At 32.4% G+C, this 22660-nt stretch overlaps 2 protein-coding genes across 8 annotated transcripts in view; both read right to left on the minus strand.

The window, feature by feature from the left end:
* LOC130899868 (E3 ubiquitin-protein ligase RBBP6) overlaps positions 1-22660 on the minus strand; it is a 35238-nt gene that overhangs the window by 12090 nt on the left and 488 nt on the right. For 3 of the 7 annotated variants that reach the window (XM_057810024.1, XM_057810025.1, XM_057810023.1), the window contains exons 3-15: positions 22401-22641; positions 20630-20744; positions 18979-19340; positions 18803-18917; positions 18643-18741; positions 18477-18591; positions 17367-17460; positions 17133-17250; positions 16280-16395; positions 16048-16182; positions 15771-15983; positions 15480-15599; positions 14131-14361 (exon numbers count right to left, since the gene is read on the minus strand). In XM_057810024.1, coding sequence (XP_057666007.1) covers positions 14131-14361; positions 15480-15599; positions 15771-15983; positions 16048-16182; positions 16280-16395; positions 17133-17250; positions 17367-17460; positions 18477-18591; positions 18643-18741; positions 18803-18917; positions 18979-19340; positions 20630-20744; positions 22401-22641 — 2074 coding nt within the window. The remainder of the gene's footprint in view (positions 1-14130; positions 14362-15479; positions 15600-15770; positions 15984-16047; positions 16183-16279; positions 16396-17132; positions 17251-17366; positions 17461-18476; positions 18592-18642; positions 18742-18802; positions 18918-18978; positions 19341-20629; positions 20745-22400; positions 22642-22660) is intronic. The other 4 variants (XM_057810028.1, XM_057810027.1, XM_057810029.1 and 1 more) reach the window with 3 other exon arrangements.
* Positions 1477-14117, minus strand: LOC130899869 (U2 snRNP-associated SURP motif-containing protein-like). Its single transcript, XM_057810031.1, has one exon. The coding sequence runs from the start codon at positions 7687-7689 to the stop codon at positions 5776-5778; it is 1914 nt and encodes a 637-aa protein (XP_057666014.1). The 5' UTR covers positions 7690-14117; the 3' UTR covers positions 1477-5775.

Genomic DNA, 22660 nt, shown 5'->3' on the forward strand with positions numbered 1-22660 from the left:
TCTGTTATCCAAGCAACTTTTTCGAGTATATAGAAAAGTGTGGATGATGAAAATTGGAGAGAAACTCACTGAAATGAAATGTTTTTCATAAAACACGTTTCCCAAACCAAAATCTGTTATCCAAGCAACTTTTTCGAGTATATAGAAAAGTGTGGATGATGAAAATTGGAGAGAAACTCACTGAAATGAAATGTTTTTCATAAAACACGTTTCCCAAACCAAAATCTGTTATCCAAGCAACTTTTTCGAGTATATAGAAAAGTGTGGATGATGAAAATTGGAGAAAAACTCACTGAAATGAAATGTTTTTCATAAAACACGTTTCCCAAACCAAAAATCTGTTATCCAAGCAACTTTTTCGAGTATATAGAAAAGTGTGGATGATGAAAATTTGTGAAAAACTTACTGAAATGAAATGTTTTTCATAAAGCACATTTTCCAAACCAAAATCTGTTATCCAAGCAACTTTTTCGAGTATATAGAAAAGTGTGGATGATGAAAATTTGAGAAAAACTTACTGAAATGAAACATTTTTCATGAAGCACGTTTTCCAAACCAAAAATCTGTTATCCAAGCAACTTTTTCGAGTATATAGAAAAGTGTAGATGATGAAAATTTGTGAAAAACTTACTGAAATGAAATGTTTTTCATAAAGCACATTTTCCAAACCAAAAAACGAGTTTTCCAAACAGCCTTTTCGAGTATCTAATTTAAGACTAATAAGAAGTTGAATTTCAAGTTTTCGTCGCCAATATTTTGAACCGATAAGTCAAACTTTTTTATTTTAGCCCTTTCAACTTAGGATAATCAGCCACACATACCATTTCGTTCAAAAATAAAGCTACAATCGGCTTCTTGTGGAATTGAATTACTTTTAATGCAAAAATATTCATCGAAGAACCAAGATCAACATATCAAATTATTCAACGCCGTTCACTTTTGACGTATCAACAGTTGTGATCGCAATTTAGAAAAATTTGGAACGACACGTTGTCAAATTTTAATTTTGAATAGCAAAAAAATATTTTTAACGCTGATTCGCTCAACGCAGAGCTGGAATATCCACAGGTTCTATTTGATGTATTTCCAGGCGTTTAAGAGAATTAGTTACTAAAACGTCGGACGTTCTTCTTCTTTCTTCTTTCGATAATCGCTTCGATTATCCATCCATCCATATTTTTCATCCATCTTAACGTATCAACACATAATTACCTTGGCGTCGTATTTTATATAGAGTGACTAGTACTTAAATATTTTGTTTTTCTCGGTTCGTTTCAATATTTCCTGTAAGAAAATGTAATAAAAATGTCTACATCAAGTACGAATTACTTAAATGAAAGATCAAAACTAACTAAATAAAATCAAACCGGTCCTAAACGACGGATATTCTTCTTTCCTGCTTCGGGGCGTCGTCGTTGCGAGAGATGTACTGGATGAAGACGTTCGCCGATTTTTTTTTTAAATAAATAATGCGAATTTCCAAAAAAATATCGGTTTATTTGAATTAAAGTATTACAAAATGGTTTACAATGTTTTTAATCACATCTAAAATGGACAACGAACAAAAAACGGCATGTCTTTTAAAATTACCTACGGATTTATAAAAAATATAATAAATTAAACTGGTTGTTAAAAATAGTATTTATATTCGTTTCATTATCAATTTATGAAGCTACTGAGCTAGAGAAAATGGGGGCCAAAAGTTGAATCTTCGGTCCTGCGCGTCATAACGCCCGAGGCGAAAAACCACGACGCGCAGAACAGAAATTTCAGCTTTTTGCCCGTGTAATGTATTAGATTTTTCTTCATACCTCGATCGAAAGTACGTACTTTCGTGCTGGGACCAATACTTTCTGTTAAAAATCACACTACAAGGGCCGAAAGTTGAATTTTCGGCCCTGCGCGTCATAATGACCGCGACGCGCAAGATAATGATTCGAATTTTAGGCCCGTGTACGAGGATTGTTCCAGAAGTACCTGGCCGGACTTAGAGGTGGATTTAATGGGGCCAGTTGTCGCGCTAGTTCTTGTTATAAGCAAAAAACCAAAGTTTTTCACAGTGCTCACTATGTCGGGTGCTTCGGCAAATCTTCTAGGAAGACGCGCAGCAGAGGATCCCTTATTTGCCCAACATACTTCAAAATTTTGTTGACACCAAAGTTTACGCAATTCCAAAGCTTTTGATACGAATTAATTAGCAATTTTTGCTAAACGACTGTCTTTGTTTTTATAAGAATTGCCGTGTACGTCCCATAAACACGGGTACGATTCACACCCTTCAGGAAAGTCGATAATGAACTTTTCTAAACTTAAAAATGGCGAACGGACGCCGACGACTTGCACGCACTTGTTCAAAATTGCAAGTTTGAAACTTGTCGCCACGGCCGACTATGATTTCAGAACTATGCAGACTTTTTTGGTCTAAGCATGCACAAATCAAATTTTTATACAAATCGATGTTCAAATTTGCTAATTTTATTTACCAACGCACCAATTTTTGTTGATAATGAGCCCGTTTAGGTCGATCATCAATCATGACAGATAATTTGGTAAATACCTCAAGGAAACGGTCTTCGTATTGGAATATCCGAAACTTTATACAAAATCTTTTACGAAAACATCAAATTTTTTGGATACTTGATTCTCTGGGTGTTAAAAGAATGGCTCTAAGAGAATCTTGTCTCAAGGAATGTCTAAACGGAGTCTCAAAACTTCGACAGTTAGACTCGAGGTTAAGCAGACAAAACAGGTTATGATAAGGGTCTTTTTGGTGGAGTTTATGCAAGTTAATTTACCAATAATACATAAAAGGAGTTCTTCATAGAGCCCCAAAGATTGAACTTATACGTTTAATACAGAATGTTCTGATTAATTTTTTTGTTGCATCAAAATCCTGGATCCCATTCTGCTAATTACAGAAAATATGGAATCCACGCTTGACTCAGAAATACTTTCACGATTATCCCGCTACCCAAAAGAGTTTTAGCACTTTGGCATGTTTTACAGTTTACCAAATAACGTTGAAAGGTTCTAGATAAGTTTTTCAAAGAACATCTGTATTTGGAATTTTCCAGAAGGACGCCCATCACAAGATCTATGTCGTCTACGTCCAAGATGGCATTTAGAAGATTGAGGAATGTTACGACAAAAGTTTAAACCGATAAGAAGATGAAGGAATTTGAAAAAATCAGATGAAGAGTGGACGGGGGACGAAAACAACCGTGAAGAAGTGAGGTCCTTTTGGTAAAGGGAGTAAAAAATCGTAGCTAGAAATTGCTAGGATCCCATTTCTTAGAACTCCAGAACGATTGAAGTTCTCGAACTTTGATTTATTACATTATAAAATATACGACTTTGAAATGTGCTAAAAGTGAGGTTAAATTTTTTCATTTTGAAAAACTGTTTGTTGTAGTTTATAATTTAATAGTGGCGGTGTTATTTTTTTTATGTAAATAAATACTTTGTAACAACCAGTTTGTTATAATCATATTTTTCTAAAATTACCTCATTTTTATAAAACTTGACCATTAGTACATTTTATTTCAACAACCTTTACGAATGTTGGAGATGAATATTTTTATAAATTACCAACGGAAGCAACAAAAATCCCTAGATAATCGATTACCTGTTGTCTGTTTCCGAGCAACGAAATTTCGTAATGTTTTTGGGTTATTACTAGTGATAATGATTAAAAAGAATTAGTTTAATCATTTTAGGTAGATTTAGGCCAATAATTTCGAAAAATCGAGATACCCAGCTATAAACTCGTTCATTTAACATCCTAAAACTCCTCTCGAAACTCACATATAATTCGATGCGAACAACTTCAAAAATCGGGCGTCAAAAGTTGAAAAAAATCGATTTTTTTGCGAATAACTCGTTTCCTATGGGTTTTACGATATTTGTATGTGTTAATAAAAAATGAAAATTATTTATAATTATACATTTAACAATAATTTATAAGAGATTATTTTGATTTGGACTAGAGCTGGGCAATTATCAAAAAATATAATCGATTATTTTCGTCTAATCGAAAATAATCGATAAATCGATTGATCTAAAATCGGAAATAAAGCTTCAAAAGAACGATTGCGGTTTGATTCCTACAAAAAACAAACCAAATAATGAACCTACAGAAGATATTTGGAAGTAAGATTCTGATATTGAATTATGTCGAAATAATTATTCGATTGTACGAAAAACAGTGTGTATGTCAGAGCCGCGAAACTTTTTTACGACCTCAAGATTATCTTATTAATATTTTTATATTTCCGATTATTCGATCACCCGATTAATCGATTATTTTGCCCAGCCCTAATCGGGGCTACTAGTTAATTTCAAACGGGATTCTAACCGCCCTCTATCTCAGAAACGATTCACCGTATGAAAAAATATTTCAAACAAAAGTTGTAGAAAATTTAACGCTCTACAATATTGATAATAAATACAAATAGCGTAAAACCCATAGGAAACGAGTTATTTGTAAAAAAATCGATTTTTTTAACTTTTGAATTTCGAAAAAAATTTGACGTCATTGTATACAAAATTAGATATTTTCGAAACCATTCGAGATATCGATTTCATTTTGACATGAATCAATCGAAAAAACGTGAGTCCATGTGACCTTCACTATAAATCCGCATTTTCGACATTTTTGTCAGAATTTCGAAAAAAATTTGACGTGATTGTATACAAAATTAGATATTTTCGAAACCATTCGAGATATCGATTTCATTTTGACATGAATCAATCGAAAAAACGTGAGTCCATGTGACCTTCACTATAAATCCGCATTTTCGACATTTTTGTCAGAATTTCGAAAAAAATTTGACGTCATTGTATACAAAATTAGATATTTTCGAAACCATTCGAGATATCGATTTCATTTTGACATGAATCAATCGAAAAAACGTGAGTCCATGTGACCTTCACTATAAATCCACATTTTCGACATTTTTGTCAGAATTTCGAAAAAAATTTGACGTGATTGTATACAAAATTCGATATTTTGTAAACCATTCGAGATATCGATTTCATTTTGACATCAATCGATTAAGAAAACATGAGTCTATGTGACCATCACTATAAATCCGCAATTTCGACATTTTTGTCAGAAATTCGAAAGAAATTTGACGTGATTGTATACAAAATTCGATATTTTCGAAACCATTCGAGATATCGATTTCATTTTGACATGAATCGATTAAGAAAACATGAGTCTATGTGACCATCACTATAAATCCGCAATTTTGACATTTTTGTCAGAATTTCGAAAAAATTTTGACGTGATTGTATACAAAATTCGATATTTTCGAAACCATTCGAGATATCGATTTCATTTTGACATGAATCGATTAAGAAAACATGAGTCTATGTGACTATATATATTGGATGCCTTCAGTTTTCATATTCGTGAAAAATATACAGGGTGAAAATTGTAGCGAATAATTTTTGAGAAATGACTTCAAATAAATCTATAATATCTACAGTTGCGGAACGGCAACGTTGCAATACTGAAAAATCGAAAGAAAAACGTCGATACTATCATAAAAAAAATAAAAAACTCGAGTTCCAGAGCTACATTTTGGAGAAAATGAAATAGAAGACGAAGATCTTCGGCAGCTAGAACTATCGCACATCCTGTATATTAAAAAGGACGCAAAATATCGCCGCAAGATAAAAGGAAACGATAGATCCCTTCGATTTGCATCGAAATTTTTGTTTATTCGCAAATTATACATCGAGAAACATATAAAATAATAAAACAACAAAAATTCAGTGATTCTTAGATTTATGTTTTTTCTTTTTTCTTTTTTTCGCGCCCCCCACATCGGCCAATTTATCGATTTCCATCAGATACATTTTCTCCGTCGACATCGCTTGAGATTCGACTTCGTCCGGATCTACGGCATCCCATTTCGATGGTACGAAATATTTCGCGATATCGATATTAGAATCGATTTTTTTCACATTTTCCGTTTCCAAACATTCCGATCTTTTGAGTAAATTAGCCCCGTCTAGCGGTCCGTCTATACTACAAGTATCGTCTTCGTCGTTAACGCCATCCGTCGAAAACATGTTATTCAACGTTTCCAAAAACGCCACCGGAAACATCTTATAAATATCCCAATGTCTTATCACGCGCAGTATTCTCAATATCAAACTATCCTTATCGCAAACGTTCAAAGAATCGGCGTTAGTTCGGAGCATTCTAAAAATATCGAATAACGTTTCTTGTTGGTATTGTAAATCGATCCGTTTAGTTTTACAATTAGATAGAATATCCGATAGGAGATATAATCTGGCGACTTTCTTGATAACCCCGGTGTCGGGATTCAAAAGTGAATCGGTGATTATATCGATCGAATCGTCGATAGCTTCGGCGTGATTCACGCAAAACATCATCGCTTCCGCAATTTTACGTCGCTGCGTCGTCAAATTCCTAACGAGATTCGTCAGTTTGTCGCATTGGGCGTCGGATAATTTATTTCTCGGTTTGCTTTTCGAAATAAACAATTCCTCGGGCATACCGTCGGTGTAAGACGGCGCTATCGGCGGACACCAAATCGAACCGCCTTTGAACATCCTGAATTTCTTCATCGACCAATTTTTCTGCGAGTCGCCGTTCAATATTGAAAATAGTTTCCATCTGTAGTAGACGTGATTGGGCGATTGATAATCGAATAGAAATTTGTAATCGGGATTATTGATTTCTCGATTCATGATGAAAGCTTCGAACATCGGCCCTTCCGTTACCACAAACTCGATCATTCTGTGAATCAACATCAGGATTTTCTTATTAAACGGAATCGTTACTTTTACGTAACAATCATGTATGTTTCGGTAACCGTTCGGCGATGGGGGTTGGGCGTTGAAAGGTAGTCCCGATGCGGGCGGAGGTAGGTACAATTTCAATAAAGAATTCGGAATATAAACCGGAAAAGAGGGAAGTTCTACCGATCTACCCCAACACACTCTCATATCTTCGCGATGTTGATTATCGTTCAAAGCCCTTTCGGCATCTTTTCTACTCATAAAAGCCACAAATCCGCAGTTTGTATTCCGACCGGCCTCTTCGCCTCTCGGCCAAAGAATTTTAACGCTGGCCAATGGACCGTACGCGCCGAATTCGAGCATCAAGTGATTTTCCGTTACCGACGGATGTAAATTAGCTACAAATAAATTTGTCGTGCCTTGTTTATCTACGTCGGAAGTTGACGTTGGTGGAAAATTGATTTCTTCCTTCAACTTTCCCTTTTCTTCTCGCGTCTTCTCATCGTGTCTCAATTTCAATTCTTCTTTCAACAAATCCAAATTAGATTTTGGTTTTAGACGTTTTTTCGTTTTATCCGGTATATTATCCTTTAAGATTTTCGCGCACTCTACGGCACTGTTCGGTTCGTTTTGTTTCGTACAAATCAAAGGTTTCGGATTGTATATTTTAGAAACGTTTTCGTTAACTTGTTCTTGATTATCCGGGTATAGCAGTCCCGACCTTACGAACGTCTTATTTGCAACTGAAGATTGAGAGTTTTGGAACGTTTCTATGAAATCTTGAAATACGTGAGCGGCGGCTTCTTGTTCTTCACGCTTTTTTCTTTTAAAATCTCGTTTGGAAAACATATTTTCTATAATAATTAATCCAACAATGTGTTTAAAACAACGTCGAGTTTTATATTTAAACGTCATCTGTCAATAACACGTTGGCCAACTTAAAAACATTAACAAACTATGTTTTCGACATTATATATAATATAAAAACTTTCGTAGCATCTCTATAAAATAATTAAGAAACTGTGAATTTTAAACAATACAGTATTTCGGTTTTTTGTTTTAAATAAACTTTCTATGAACCCCATAAAAAATGAAATTACGAGACGCGAATGTATGATCACGTGATAATGGGAATACGGCATGGAGTGTATAGTTTTAAATGCTTCTTTATACTCGATTATCGTCGTTGTTAAATTGTGAGTATTAAAAATGTGAAATTTATTGTTTTCTAATACATTATTTTATAATCACAACTCAACCAAATGTTACGACAATATTGAAATTACCAAAAAATAACACAAACAAAAATGGGGGAATTCGTACTGAACAGCTGACGGTGCTGGCGCATGCCTATAAAGGCGGAAAACATTTGTAGTTTACCAAAGAGAGAACATTCCATACAATCCCGAAGAAAATAAATATTATCGATCTATGTGAGTTATAAAAATATTGTTTTTTTTTAAAAAGTGAAAATTTATATTTGCTGCGAACTTATTAATGAAAAAGTTTTAACCTACGATATATTTTTGATGTAAATATCAAAAATGGCGTATGGGAAATTGGAGTCGATGTATTGAAAGTTTTAAAACATTTTATTCACTCAATTATTGTTGTGATTGTATGATCACGCAATTAATTAAGTCAAAATAAAATATCAAGAACTTCAGTAAATTATAAAAGTGATTATATTACTTTATTGAAAGCATTAGAACTCTGAAAAACAATACGAAACATTTTTCTAAAAAATTAGGCTAAAGTGAAATAATATTTGTAACATACTGGAATCCTGTTGGAAGTAAAATGGGTTTATAATTGAAAAAACGTCCAATTGAAGCTTTTAAAAAAGATATTTAATCTCTAAATTCTGCAAACTATTAAGAAAATAGGAGATAGGAGACATTTAGACGTTAATTGAATAACCACTGTTGGAGATTTGAATTGTAGTGTGTGAATAGTGCAAATAAATCGAATTAGTTAAAATAATGGAACACTTTGTGAAAAACAACACGAAACACTTCTCTAAGAAATTGACCTTAAGTGAAATAATATTTGGAAAATACTGGATTGCTGTGGGAAGTAAAACGAGCTCACAAGAGAAAAACCTCCAACTGAAATTTTTAAAAAAGGAAAGGAAATTCTGTGAACTATTGTGATCGAATAATCATTGTTGTTGCTTTAAATTGTAGTGTGTACATAGTGGAAATGTGATTTCAAATTAGTTATCCGGTGAAATAAATTTGATGAAAACATGTTGTGAAAAACAATATGAAACATTTCACAAAGAAAAGAAGCTGAGGTAAAATAATATCAGCAAGATAATGGATTCCTGTTAAGCTCACAAGAGGAAAAAGTCCAATTGAAGATTTTTAAGAAAGATAAAAAGATTCTGTAGACCTAAATTGTGGTGTGTGTATTGTGAAAATAAAGTGATTCGAGTCGAATAAATCTGATAAAAATAGTGTGAAAAGAAATCACACTGTTACAGTGAGCTATATTACATTTTGATTTAATAAATGATTTGCAAAAATGAAACTTTAACTAAGACATTTTCCACATTATACAACTTTGGATATATTGTAACGGATCTATAAAAATTGATTTTGTATCTTAAAAAACTGTTATTGAAAATTATCTTTGGATATATACTATAATCTAGAAAAGCTATTGGTATTTTTTGAGAATCTTTCTAAATCAAAACCGATTATTGTTTCAATATCACTAATTTTTTAGTATGAAAAAAAAACAAATTGTTCAATATCTAGTATTTTCCACATATTAAAAAAATTAGTTCAAACCTACTAATTACATGTGTGATTCTTTTAAATCATATCATTAAATGTGAAATACTGTATTAGCATAAAATCTGAGCTTTATAGGGTGAACTGAAATTTCTATTTGGAAATGATAATATAATTAAAAGCAAAAACAATAGATTAAAAAGATTGGAACTTCCAAAGTATTTTCATATTAGATGTAAAGTCGTTCATTTTTTCAATTTTCAATTTCAAATATCCAAATTATTTATATCGACTTTTTTTTAACGAATCTTACTCAAAAAATTCCTAACAGTAGTTCACCACCGAAATTATTATATTTATTACATTACAACGTTTAAAACAGATAAATTACTTCACGGGATAAAGAAAAAAATGTACTCAGTGAACTAAAAATTTTTCACTGATAGGGGTGAAAAATAATATGTACTAAAGGTGAAGTTTTTATTATTGTTTCCCATAAAAATATCACAATAAACGATTGCTTAAATAAAACTTAATAATAAAAACATGAAATTGAATACATATGTGGTATGTTGTATCACAGATATTTATCACAGTATCAACAAAATAAAGTAACATTATCTTTTGAAATTAATAAAAAATAATGTTACATAGTACAGTAGGGACGAATGAAAGTTTTCATCCATGTGGCAAATATACATAACCCAATCAAAAGAAAAGTATGGAAAAGAATGATTCCCTTCGTAAAAAACAAAAGATATTAATTTATAGGTAAAAATTAGGATTTCCGCAACTATGACTGATGTTAATGCCATTTCAAAAGTTTATGGAAATAAATATAAAGTATTTGTTACTTCTGTTAAAATGGTTTTGATAAAATTTACTTCGATGTAGTAAAATTAAACATAATCTAGCATAATCAGGAAGTGCATGATGACAAACAGCTAATCTAGGAAATTTGAAATCTATATATTTCGAAATATCTATTATAATAATGCTTCTTAAGGTTTAGCTAGATAAAGTCTGTATCTACCACTGATTATAATGTTCCATAGATATGGAAAAACTCCTTTATACAATGGAACCATCATTTTTAATAACAAACAATAATAATAAATCATCAATTCTATCAAACTTTTGATATAATTTTGGGCATTGGGCAATAATATTCAAAATAATGAAGTTAAAACGTTGGCATATATTTTATCGATACATAAAAAGCTTGTGTCATATTTGTACGAGAAGTTTTCATATTGAACTCCTCATGATAAACCTCAAATAGAAAATTTTCAATCTTAAAATGTGCACATGCAACCTCAACATAGATTTGATGAAACGATTTAGTAGAAAAACAACATTTTTTACTTAAGAACACTACTCAGAAGTAATTCATATTATTTATATCCATTTTCAGATTACACAAGTCATTTCTATTGTTTATAACCCTTTGCAGAGTACACAGAAGTCATTTCTATTGTTTATAACCCTTTGCAGAGTACACAGAAGTCATTTATATTGTTTATAGCCCCTTTCAAAGTACATAGAAGTAATTTATATTATTTATAGCCCTCTTCATATGACACAGAAGTAATTTATATTGTGTATAGCCCTTTTAGGATTACATAAATAATAAGAATCGATATGAAATTAAGGAAGCCCAAAGTTGCTTACAATACCTAAAATTTAATTCGGAGAAGTTACAGGAAAGGGTTGATCGGAACAATTAGAGGACTGCGCGTTGATTGAATACAATATTGTTCCAATAAAAATATGGAAAACGGAAAAAATGGAATTATTAAGTATTACAGATAATATAATTGAGATTTTAATGAAAAATAGCAACATAAACAAACGCAAATAAAGTTGTCTTACAAGATTGATCTCTCTGACAATTATTTTGGGCAAATGTGAGAAAAATATAAATGAATTTCAAGTTTTTACAACAGGTATTCGTGAGATTGTGAAACGCAATAACAAAAAGACCCCAAAGATTAAAAAAAAATCATTAATACATATATAAAACATTAATCATCGTATAAAAAAAACATTATGGACAGTCTTCATTGCTTTCAATAGTATATTCAAAACAAACTTTCAACCAAAGGAACATTAATTCCACTCATTTATAAGGATGTTTGTTTTTTTCAGTTAATAAGCATTTTTTAATAATTTTATTTTCAGGTTTTTCCCCTTTTCTAACTGTTACTGATTTACTATCTTATGATATATTAAAAGTAGACAATCTAAAGGAATATAAAAGGTTCGATCCGAAAAAATGTTTCCTAAAATATGGCAAATTTGCATGGAAGGAACAGCTATGTGTGAGGGTTCATATTTATTATAATCATTTCCAAAGATCCTCGTATAAATTAGTGACACTAGTGACTGAAACTATAAAAAAAACTAATACAACATTATTATTACTCATATTCTAAACCAGTACCATTAGGGAATCGAAAGAAATCCTTGTTTTCCAAACAAACCCTCCAGATCTAGGGTTCAAATGAACTACTTTGTCTGTGCTGCATTCAAGAAGATTAGATCTTCTAATTCATTGTGTATGCCTCCAATTGCAAGGTTTTCTTAATTAGGTAAAGTGAAATTTTATTTTCCTCCCTACTGAATCTACACTAATCAGTTTACGTTGGGATATAATATGTAAAAAAACATATCTTCCTTGTTTTTCTCAAATTTCCGATAATTTTTGGATGTAACAATATCAAAATTGCAAAGGAACGTCCACGACCTTCCAGATCTAGGGTTCAAATGAACTACTATACCTAGTGAAGTGAAGTGAAATTTAATTCTCCTCACAGAATCTACTCTAGTACCTTTTGGGCACTGATTTGTGAGAGAGCTAGTATCAATTTTTTCAAATTTAAATACTTTTTGGATCTAGCAGTATTAAAGTTACTAAAGGAACTTTTTGAAGCGATTGATACTGAAAAGGAAATGCAATGGTGCTTTTTTTTCTGGTTTCTTCAAAAAAATTTATGGGAGGAATTTTCTATATCACAGAAAGACTCTGGATAAATATAAAACCCAGTATCTTGGTCTTTTTTTCGATTCCTGCAGTTTTCTTCAAAATTCTCATATCATTTTGGAGCTGATCATCAACCTTCCAGATTAATTTTTACTACTAAAAAAGAAGTTGTACAAATATGAAAAAAATTGATAAAATCCAAATTAACAAAATAATAGAAAAACTGTGTTACATGGGTATCGACCATTAATAGGTGTTTATACCCTAATGATATTCTGTCACTGTTTTAAATCACATATTTCTGCTAATTTTTTTATGTCACAACTCTCACACAATGCCGTTTGTTCCACGAAATTATGACCATGAATGACATCGTTTTATGGTCATTCCCAGATGAAAAGTTTTTTAATCGAATGGTATATTTCATCTATTGATTAAAATTAGAACCCGTAATATTCCTAGTGTGGAATTTTCAATAATCTGGATATTTCTCTCCTAAAAATTTGACTGTCCCACAACTACCATATAACATTTGGTCTCTACACAACTACAATTACTTATCACAAGATTTTTTTAACAACTCTTTTGTACATTTCTTTTTATCATTCTTATTGCATACTTCTCGTATCATTATCTTAGAAAATGTTCAACAAATCTTACGATTACAGTTTCTAAAGTAATCTGCAAGAATTCTGTGGGCGATGTGCGAAAAACTCTTATAAACATGTGTGTTAAGTCTTATCGTTAATTAAGCCTGGAATTTTGTAAATAAGATCACAATGATGATCTTGGTGACCGTGGAGGCCACAGGTGTGGAGATCCTTCTCCGATCCAAAATACAATCACTACAAAATGTATAAAAGAGCATCCTAATGCATGAATCACATATACATTTTCCAGAAAATGGCATCAGAATATTATAAAAGAGTAGAAGATTTCATAATAGATGATAAAACTTTCAAAGGTGCCAAAAAACTTAAACATTTCGAGGAAAACCAAGCAGAACCGTACAAGAAAGAATACCAAGTGGTAATAGATTATTTTGCAAACCTGAAACCCTGTAAAACAAACTAACCACAAGAAAAATGACATTAAAAACCTACAGGACTCTAACCAGACCAACCGTAACTTGTGGTAATGATTGTTAGGTGGAAAATTATCAGAAGAATATATGGAGGAATTAGAATGAAAGAAGCAGACTGGAGAATCCGATATAAAGGGAAAATAGATAAAATACTAAACGCCAGAGGTTGAGATGGTTCGGCAACTTTCAAAGAATGAGGAGGCAGGCCCCGTATCAGTTCACAAAGACTTACAAACAACGAATGTGAGAAGATGGGGATGGGGGGCGTTGGTGAAGAACAGACTAATTTGACTTAGCACACATGTTTGTAAAACCTTTTCATCTCAAAATTAAATAACGAATCATCCACAGAAATCCTCAAAATAACTTTGGAAACACCTAGTATGTTAATTTTCATATTGAATGCCGTTTCGTTTTCTGTAAAATCGAACCTTAACACCGCACGTCTAAAATCTAATCTGTCATCTTTAAAATGATGCACCGATGCTTCTAAATCTTCATATATATTAAAAATTATCAAGGTTAATACAAACAGCAAATAATAAAAGTACCTGTTAGTCTGGTATCCCGTCTGCATGGTTTGCGGCCCAGGCGTTGGGAAATAATTATCCTGCACTACGTTACGTTGACCCCATTGCGTCTGCTGCCCTCTACCGGCTCTCTTATCGTCATAATTATCGAAAAATCTATCTCGTTCTCGCGACGAACGCCTATCCCTAATACGACGAGAATCTCTATTTCTATCATAGTCTCGATCGTCGTCGTAATCTCTGTTTCTAGATCTAGAACAAAACATTAATGATTCAATAGGGGTCGAAATACTAAAATTAAGGTTTCCAATGTCATAGAAACGATTCCAGAACGTTTTAGATTACTCCAGAATATTCAATAGTTACATAACCGTATAGGAAAAGGCCAAACTACAGGTTAAAGAAGTAAATCTAGTTTCATTGCAATACATTTCAATTTGGGGTTTACAAAATTACAAAATCCAAGCTAAACACCCTCTCTAGCTTTTTAAAGAGAATTGCCTGACCAGGAGGCTCCTGATGAGATTAAGTTTGGTAGAATTTGAGGTTATGGAGAAGAGGAAACTCCATGAAGTTTCACTGGTCCCAAAAAGTATTCGAATCGCAGTAAATCCAAGCTAAACACCCCTCTCTAGCTTTTTAAAGAGAATTGCCTGACCAGGAGGCTCCTGATGAGATTAAGTTTGGTAGAATTTGAGGTTATGGAGAAGAGGAAACTCCATGAAGTTTCACTGGTCCCAAAAAGTATTCGAATCGCAGTAAATCTAAGCTAAACACCCCTCTCTAGCCTTTTAAAGAGAATTGCCTAATAAAGAGGCTCCCGATGAGATTAAGTTTGGTAGAATCTGAGATTATGGAGAAGAGGAAACTCCAAGAAGTTTCACTGGTCCCAAAAATACTTTTTAGTTTTTTTAAAGAGTGTTGCCTGATCAGAAAGCACCTGAAGAGATTAGGTTTGGCAGAATTCCAGTTCACCTAGAGTACTTAGCAAGCATACACGAAACATTCCTTATAAAAAAAACCTGTAGGAACAAATACCTAACCTCCTAGAAGGCAGTGTATTTACTGGAATCAGTTAACACTAAGAACAAGCTGTAGATGTTGATCCTGGAGTACAATAATCCTTAAGGTTGTATTACGATTTCTAATTCACATCTAGTAGAGAAAAGAATAGAAAGAAAGATTATTTTTTCGTTAAATCTAGCATAGCAGCATACCAAATATAGAAAGGTGCATAAAAGACGATAATAAAATATGGTAAGGAAATAAAAGTTGCCGGAAATTATTTTAATAGTTCCGAAGGAAGTCCACTATAATGTAAGTACTTAAAACAATTACAAACATCTACACATGCAAAAAAAAAAACTAACCTTGGAGGTGATCTTAAAGGCGATCTAAACCTAGAGCCCCTTCGAGGAGGTCCAGAAGGTGATCGCCTAGCAGGTGATAACTGTCTGTGTGGCGAACCCGAAAATGACCTCGATCGAGACCTACAATCGCAATAGATACAATTTAGTGAAACATACTGAATTATTTTTGGAGTAGCAGATGAATAATCATAAGCGTAGATGTCAAAACTGCAACCATAAGAATTAAAAGGAACCTTTATACCTAATTATTGAATTTATTTAATCGATTGTTACAATATATATTTTACATACCGACTCAAAGAGAATGATCTTGATCTGCTCCTCGATCTTCTTCCAGCTCTAGGTGATCGACTTCTACGTCTTATAGGAGACCTACTAAAACTTCTACTACGACTACGACTTCGGCTATAGCTTCTCCTAAACCCTCTCTGTTTGGCTCTTCGTTTTTGTTCATCTTTCTCTCTTAACAATCTATTAAAAGCCGCCAACGGATCATCTATGACACTACAAAAAAAAAATAATTAGTGCCTAATTTTAATCTGCGTATAAATTTAAAGAGAAATCTTACCCAGCTGGTGCCCTATCCAACATTCTTCTATTGTAATCTCGGTGACTTCTAGATCCAGGGGCATAGCTTGGATAATTTGGAGGAGCCCCTATTGGGGGTCTAGTACCATCAAACATAGTCCGAGCTACATAAGGACTAAAAAAATAATAAATCATAAATTTCGATCTTCTGATTAATTATACAAAATGCAGAGTTGGTTTCACCTATTTTTAAAAAAGGTATAGAAACTTACCTCGGGCCCATATATGCAGGGCCGGTGCCTGGTGGAGGAAATCGATAATTTGGTGGTGGTCCTTGAGTTGGAAACGTACCGATTGGAGGAAAGCTACCAGGAATTGTTGGTGGACCCTAAAAATATGATTTAGGAATTATTTTTAATATAGTTCCACACCACAAACGTTAAGATAAGAATCAGTATGTATATCTGTATGGAAAATGACTAGCTTTGGACAGAGGAAAACTAATCGTAATGTTCTTTTGACACTAATTTTAGAGCTCATTTGAAGAAAAATGATTCAAAAATCATTTTTTTCTGCATTAGAAATGGATAATGAGATCAAACAAATTATCTACAACTTTTTTAAGTCTGATTTTTGGGATAATCTCTAGGATTAATTATTCTAAGGCTGAAAGCAAAAAGCTCATTTCATTGCAGTTTTTAGTGTCATTTTAACACATTGAACACAATTTCCAAAGCTCCTAACTAATAAATTCCCAGACGATGAATACATAAGTATTAGAAAGTTCGGAAGTATATTAGAGTTAGTACACTTTGGCGAAGATTTTGTTCCAATTCATATATATCTGAAGGAGTTCTTCTATTTGGCTCCTTGGCTCATACAGTGCAAACCCAATAAAGTGAGAAATAAAATTCATTTAACTTTTGGAAAGATTTATTCACAAATTTATTCAATTCTGCTTTTTATGACGTTTTCTATCACCAATTTTATTGTTGATTGTACATCAACGTAAAAACCTCATTAAATTTCAGTTTTTAGTTTTAGAAATATGTATTTGCACTAAGATTTACATAAATTTTGAATTTACACTTTATATCACAATTACAACCTAACTATCAAATTTACCTGCATTGGTGCGACTTGTCCTAAATTGGTGTTTCCGAATGTTGTTGGTGGATAACTATTAGCACCAGGTATGACTGGTTCATCTACAGTAGGAGTTCCTGATCTTTTACCAGGCGACCTGTTAAAAAAAATTGAAAACAATGAACCATCTACTGAAATTCTTATTGAACAAAAAGACCGTTTATGAATCCTTCTTAAACCTACAAAATATGTTAGTAAAATATATATGATTACCTCGAAGCGGTACGAGAACGTGATGGCATACGCCGAGGACTTCTTCTAGGGGAAATGCTTCTGCTTCTACTTCTGCGCCTCGAACGAACTGCTCCTAAAACAGTATTCATACTTAAAAAAGTAAAACCTCTTATCGAAGAAAGAGAAATCACCCCTAATCACCAATCGTTTGTTCTACTATCTTTCTTGATATAGCACAAGCATGAATGCTTAATACATAAGCTCAAGCAATTCTTTTCAAAACAATATTCGAACATCCTCCGGTCATACATACCGGAAACATAGTTTAGAAGAAGCTTTTTCCGAAATTAAGTCTGGAATACTACAAGGAAGTGATCTAGGACTTCTATACTTACTGCCATTTAGCAGAAGGAAAGAAAGATGAATAAGCAACCAACAAGCTACAAACTAGTTTTTATAAGATGATGAAATGGGTTTACATCAAGTCCAAAAACAAAAAGATAGAACATGTTCCAGTCAGAGTAAATAAAACCTGATTCCGCACTTGAACACGGCAAAATACTTAGGTGTAAAGACGGAAAATACATGTTAGAAAGAAAAGTGAAGAATTTGGAATGAAATATAGAATAAGGTACTGGCTAATTGGAAGAAACTGCATTCTGTTTCTACATAATAATCTTTATAAGCAGATACTTGAGTTTTTATGGACTTATCGTGTCCAACTGTGGGGATCCACCAAAGCAAGTAACTTAGCAATCATCCAAAGATTACAAAACAAAGCACTGAACGAACCCCATAGGAACCTCAAAATGGACATTGTTGACTAGACCATCAAAAAATTAGCCAAGGGTCATGAAGAAAGACTCCATCATGTCATTGTGGAAGCTATCCAGCTTCTTAAATATATTGGTTTAAGGAAAAGTCATAAGAAGATTAAGCCCTTTTAGTCAGTTTAGTGTTTTTAGTGTAGAAGTGTGTGCACTTTAAACTTCAGTGCAATTCTACAAAATCTAATGAACGTGGATGAGTACAACCTCAGTTTTAAGTGTCATGGATTAAATTGCTCATTGGTCACTGTTGACCAGATTGTGATAAACTAAATGCTTTTATGGGTGTTAAATATAGTACTAAATGATTAAATAAACTCACGATCTCTTGGGCTTCTCGGCGATTCTTCTCTATATTTTCTATCTCTAGGAGATCCTCTAGGTGAAACACCTGGTGGACCCTCTGTACGTTCCTTTTCGTTAGACTGTTGATCAATCTTCAAGTAAAATAATTAGAAATTGTTATTAGTGGTTATAAACAAACTTACCCTCGATTCTGGGTTTTGATTAAGTTTGTATGGTTCCGTTGAATCGGCTTCTGAAATCACAGTTTGTTTTTCTGGATCCGTATAACGTGGAGGGGTAGTCTGAAAACAAAATTTTTCCTTTTTAATTCCAAGTTTTCAAATATATAGTCCCAAAACTTACTTCGTTATTAGAAGGTATGGTTTGAACAACGGGTGCTGATTTGGGTTCTCTGTAAGTAGGTATTTTGACATACCCTGTAGTACTTTTAAAATTTGCAACCGACGTTCTTAGAAACCTAAAATAAGAAAAGAATAATAAAAATTTGTTATGGTATACTTAATTCGAATACTTCATACCTATTTGGAATAAGCGTATCCGGAGATATTTCCTTTTCATGGCAATCGGGACATTCGTGATCCTCGCTTTCCAATAAAACTCCCCTTATGCATTCGTCGCAAAACGAATTTCCACAACACGGTATCATAACGGCATCAGTCAATAAATCGGAACAAATACTGCATACCAATTCTTCTGGTATCTCCATTTTTGGTGGTTGAACTGGCATAGGAACTGGTTTCTGATTGTAAGCTTGGTGGTCTACCATAGGAACGGCGAACTGTCCGTTTGGGGTCATCATCGCGCCGGGTACTTGTGGACCATCGACTGCTACCATAAAACTACGGGGTATACCGGTGCTTTTCTTGATCTCCCCTGGATCCTAGAAAAAAAATTTAACATTAACGATTATTGTATTGCTAAGTCAATTGATTTTTAGGTAAAAACGATACTTAATCAGAACTTTATGTGATGTTCTGTCAAATTAGAGCACAACAATATGATACATGTACACTACTGCTGGGACTTGACTGCAAAGGTCACTTAATACAGTTCAAAAAATGTAATTCATAAGGACCAAGATGTATGGGGTATCATATACACTGCGATCCGAAGAATCTATCGTGTCCCCATTTCTTGCTGCCATACTGGGGAACCCAGCGTTTGCAGCTGAAAGAACGAAGATAATTTATGTACTGGTAATAAAATATATGAAATAAAATTTTCAAAATATTCATTCAATTATTATATTTTAATGTAATATAGTTTTAATATTTTTGGACTATGAGAGTTTAATTTTAACAACACTTTTCTTTTTTTGACAAAATGTAGTAAATAAACAAATTGTGAGGAATTATTAATAAAACTTCTAAATGCCACTGATTTTTAAATATAACAAATCACTTTCACTATTTTTGTGTTAATGCGATGCAATCATATGAAAACGAAGTGTACCACAACCGATGAAATGAATTTTTATTGTTAAAAAATAGCACCACAAGAAAAATTGAGATGCTTCCAGTCCACCACTCACTATTTACACAAATTACTACAAAATTATGATGTTATAAGACATTAAATGATCACTGTGTTACCCAAAAGTAATATTCAAACTACTAACAAAATTATTCTATTGAACAAATGAAAAAGAAAAACAAATTGTAATGAATTATTAATAAAACTTCTAAATGTTGATGATTTTCAAATACAACAAATCACTTTCACTATTTTTGTGCTATTCCAAAGTAATTATATGAAAACGAAGTACCACAAACGATGAAATGTATTTTAATTGTTAAAAAGTAGCACCACATGTAAAATTGAGGTACTCCAAGTCCACCACTCACTATTTACACAAATTACTACAAATGTTATAAGACATTAGCTAATCACGGTGTTCCAAAAACTAATTTCCCCACAAAAGCCCCCATTTGTTACATTGAATATAAAAATAATTAGCTATTTTTGATAATTACAAGTAAATTAATTTGAGCATTAATTAGTTTAGCTAACCAACCACCAGTAACACAGGAGACGGGAAAGTATTTAGGATGACAGGACTGAGTTGGAGAAAATTTCAAAATGAAAATAAAAACTACAGACACAAACCAAAATTTATTCAGTATTTACACCTTGATAACATTATTTAGATATTTTATTTTAAATACTTACTGATCCCATTCCAAAAGTACAGTCTTTAATCCAATGCCCCCCTTGGTGACACTTGAAGCATTTATAATTAGCAGGAACAGCACCGACTTGATTAGCGCCTCTAATTTTCATATAACTGGAAATAAATTATTATTATTAAAAAGCTTCATAAGGTATAAAAGTTATCAATTTTTTGGAAGGAACATATAAGCAGAAAAAATAAAAATTTTTGTGTAATATAAAGTATTGGAACAAATTTTGTGGAAACAGGAATTTTGAAAAATCTTGCTAAATGGATCCATATTAAAATAATAGCAAGTCTACAAAAATAAGATTTTTTTTTAACTAGCATCTTACGATTACCATTTCTTCTATATCTGCAGGATCAAAATAGTGCAGGACCTGAGTGTCATCAGTATATAATTGAATGTGAGAGTGAATATTTGAAACAATTCTGTGTATTTATAGGGATGTTCAAGATGAGGCAACTCATTCCCACACCACCAGGAGGTGAGGATAAACTCATTGTACCATTTTCTAGGCTACATCAAACACAATATAACAAATTTGATGTTAGACTGTATAACAAGTTTGTACATTTCCATAGTGATGAAAAATATCAACCAGAGTCGATTCTATGAACTTTCAAAGCAATTTCTATTGCAAAATTGTTTTTATGCAGTTAGAGACTATGTTTCTTTCAATGTTTAACCTTACTTATATCATTCTTGCATACATGTTATGTCAGAAGTCTAATTTGGTGAAAATATTGGTTTCACCTTGTTTAAATTTTCTACTTCATTATCTCATCTTATTGATAATCACTTAGTGTCTGTTTCGGTATATCGTTAAACCAAATTCGTCAATAATTATCATCTATAAGACTTTGTTTGACAATAATTCAATATTTTTTCAGAAATACATAAATGCCCAGGCATTTTTGTATACATGACTGGCTATTTTACATTACTATTTCTGTGTCATTTAAATTTACAATATCTCAGCTTATGGTGCTTCAAAATGAATCAGCAAAACATGAGCTAAAGCCTTATCCTCAAATATACATTATCAAATAAAACAAGGATGCAGAGTTTTTAATATAATTTATTCTGGCATTCTATTTAAATTTACTCTATTAGATTGTAATTAAACTGGTTAGTGATATTTCTGTGCCCCATAAAATTTTTTCCAATACTGTAGAAATTAGGTAGCTGTAGAATCTTCAGTAATTATTACTAATAATTACATAAAATGATCTGTTTATAGCCTAAAATCAGTATGCTCAAGGAATATGTGCATATCATTATTTCAGTTTTAATAGTAGTAAATTTGTTCTGATAATTTGTAAAAACAATTCATTCGAGAGATAGTATGTATATACATTGATATTTTTCACTATTATGACATTTTTTATACAATGAATTACTTAACTATGGGGATGATTTAATAAATGCAATTGTAAAGTTGGTTTTTACAGGTAAATAGTTTGATTTATCTTTGTGGACCTCTACAAAGTATAAATTAACATACTCACATTGAGATTCATGATCAAATCCATTTTATATTTATTTTAATGATACAAATTACATCATGCACTCACCACATAGCACATTTTATGAATTATAAAAACAGAAAGATGGATGTTCTCATGGTTATTGTAAACCAGCATTTATGTAACTACATTTTTACTAATAATTGGGAGGGGAATAAACCGTTAAATAAATGAATAAAGAAAAGATTGTCAAGATGTTTAATAAACAGCTTTGATCTTTAATCGAGCAGAATTGCTTACTTGCTAGGATCATAATCCTGTGTAGATTGAGACATCATAGCCCTAATTTTGTCATCCTCAGGAGCATCTATATTGGACAAATCAACTTCCTTGGCAATTGGCCCTCCTTCATCTGATTTTGTTGGTGTTGTATTATCATCCCCATACCCTCCCCAAGTTTTATTCTTTTGAGGAATAATTGGGATTCTGGCTATGAGAAGTGATGCATTTTTAGGTATTAATGCATTCTCATCTTCGTACACTAAATAAATATAAATGTT

Source organism: Diorhabda carinulata, chromosome 12 (genome assembly GCF_026250575.1).
Source record: "Diorhabda carinulata isolate Delta chromosome 12, icDioCari1.1, whole genome shotgun sequence".
Lineage (NCBI taxonomy): Eukaryota > Metazoa > Arthropoda > Insecta > Coleoptera > Chrysomelidae > Diorhabda > Diorhabda carinulata.

Excerpts from the sequence above, each read along its gene's own strand:
- LOC130899869 (XM_057810031.1), bottom strand. The coding sequence starts at position 7,689 with ATGACGTTTAAATATAAAACTCGACGTTGTTTTAAACACATTGTTGGA.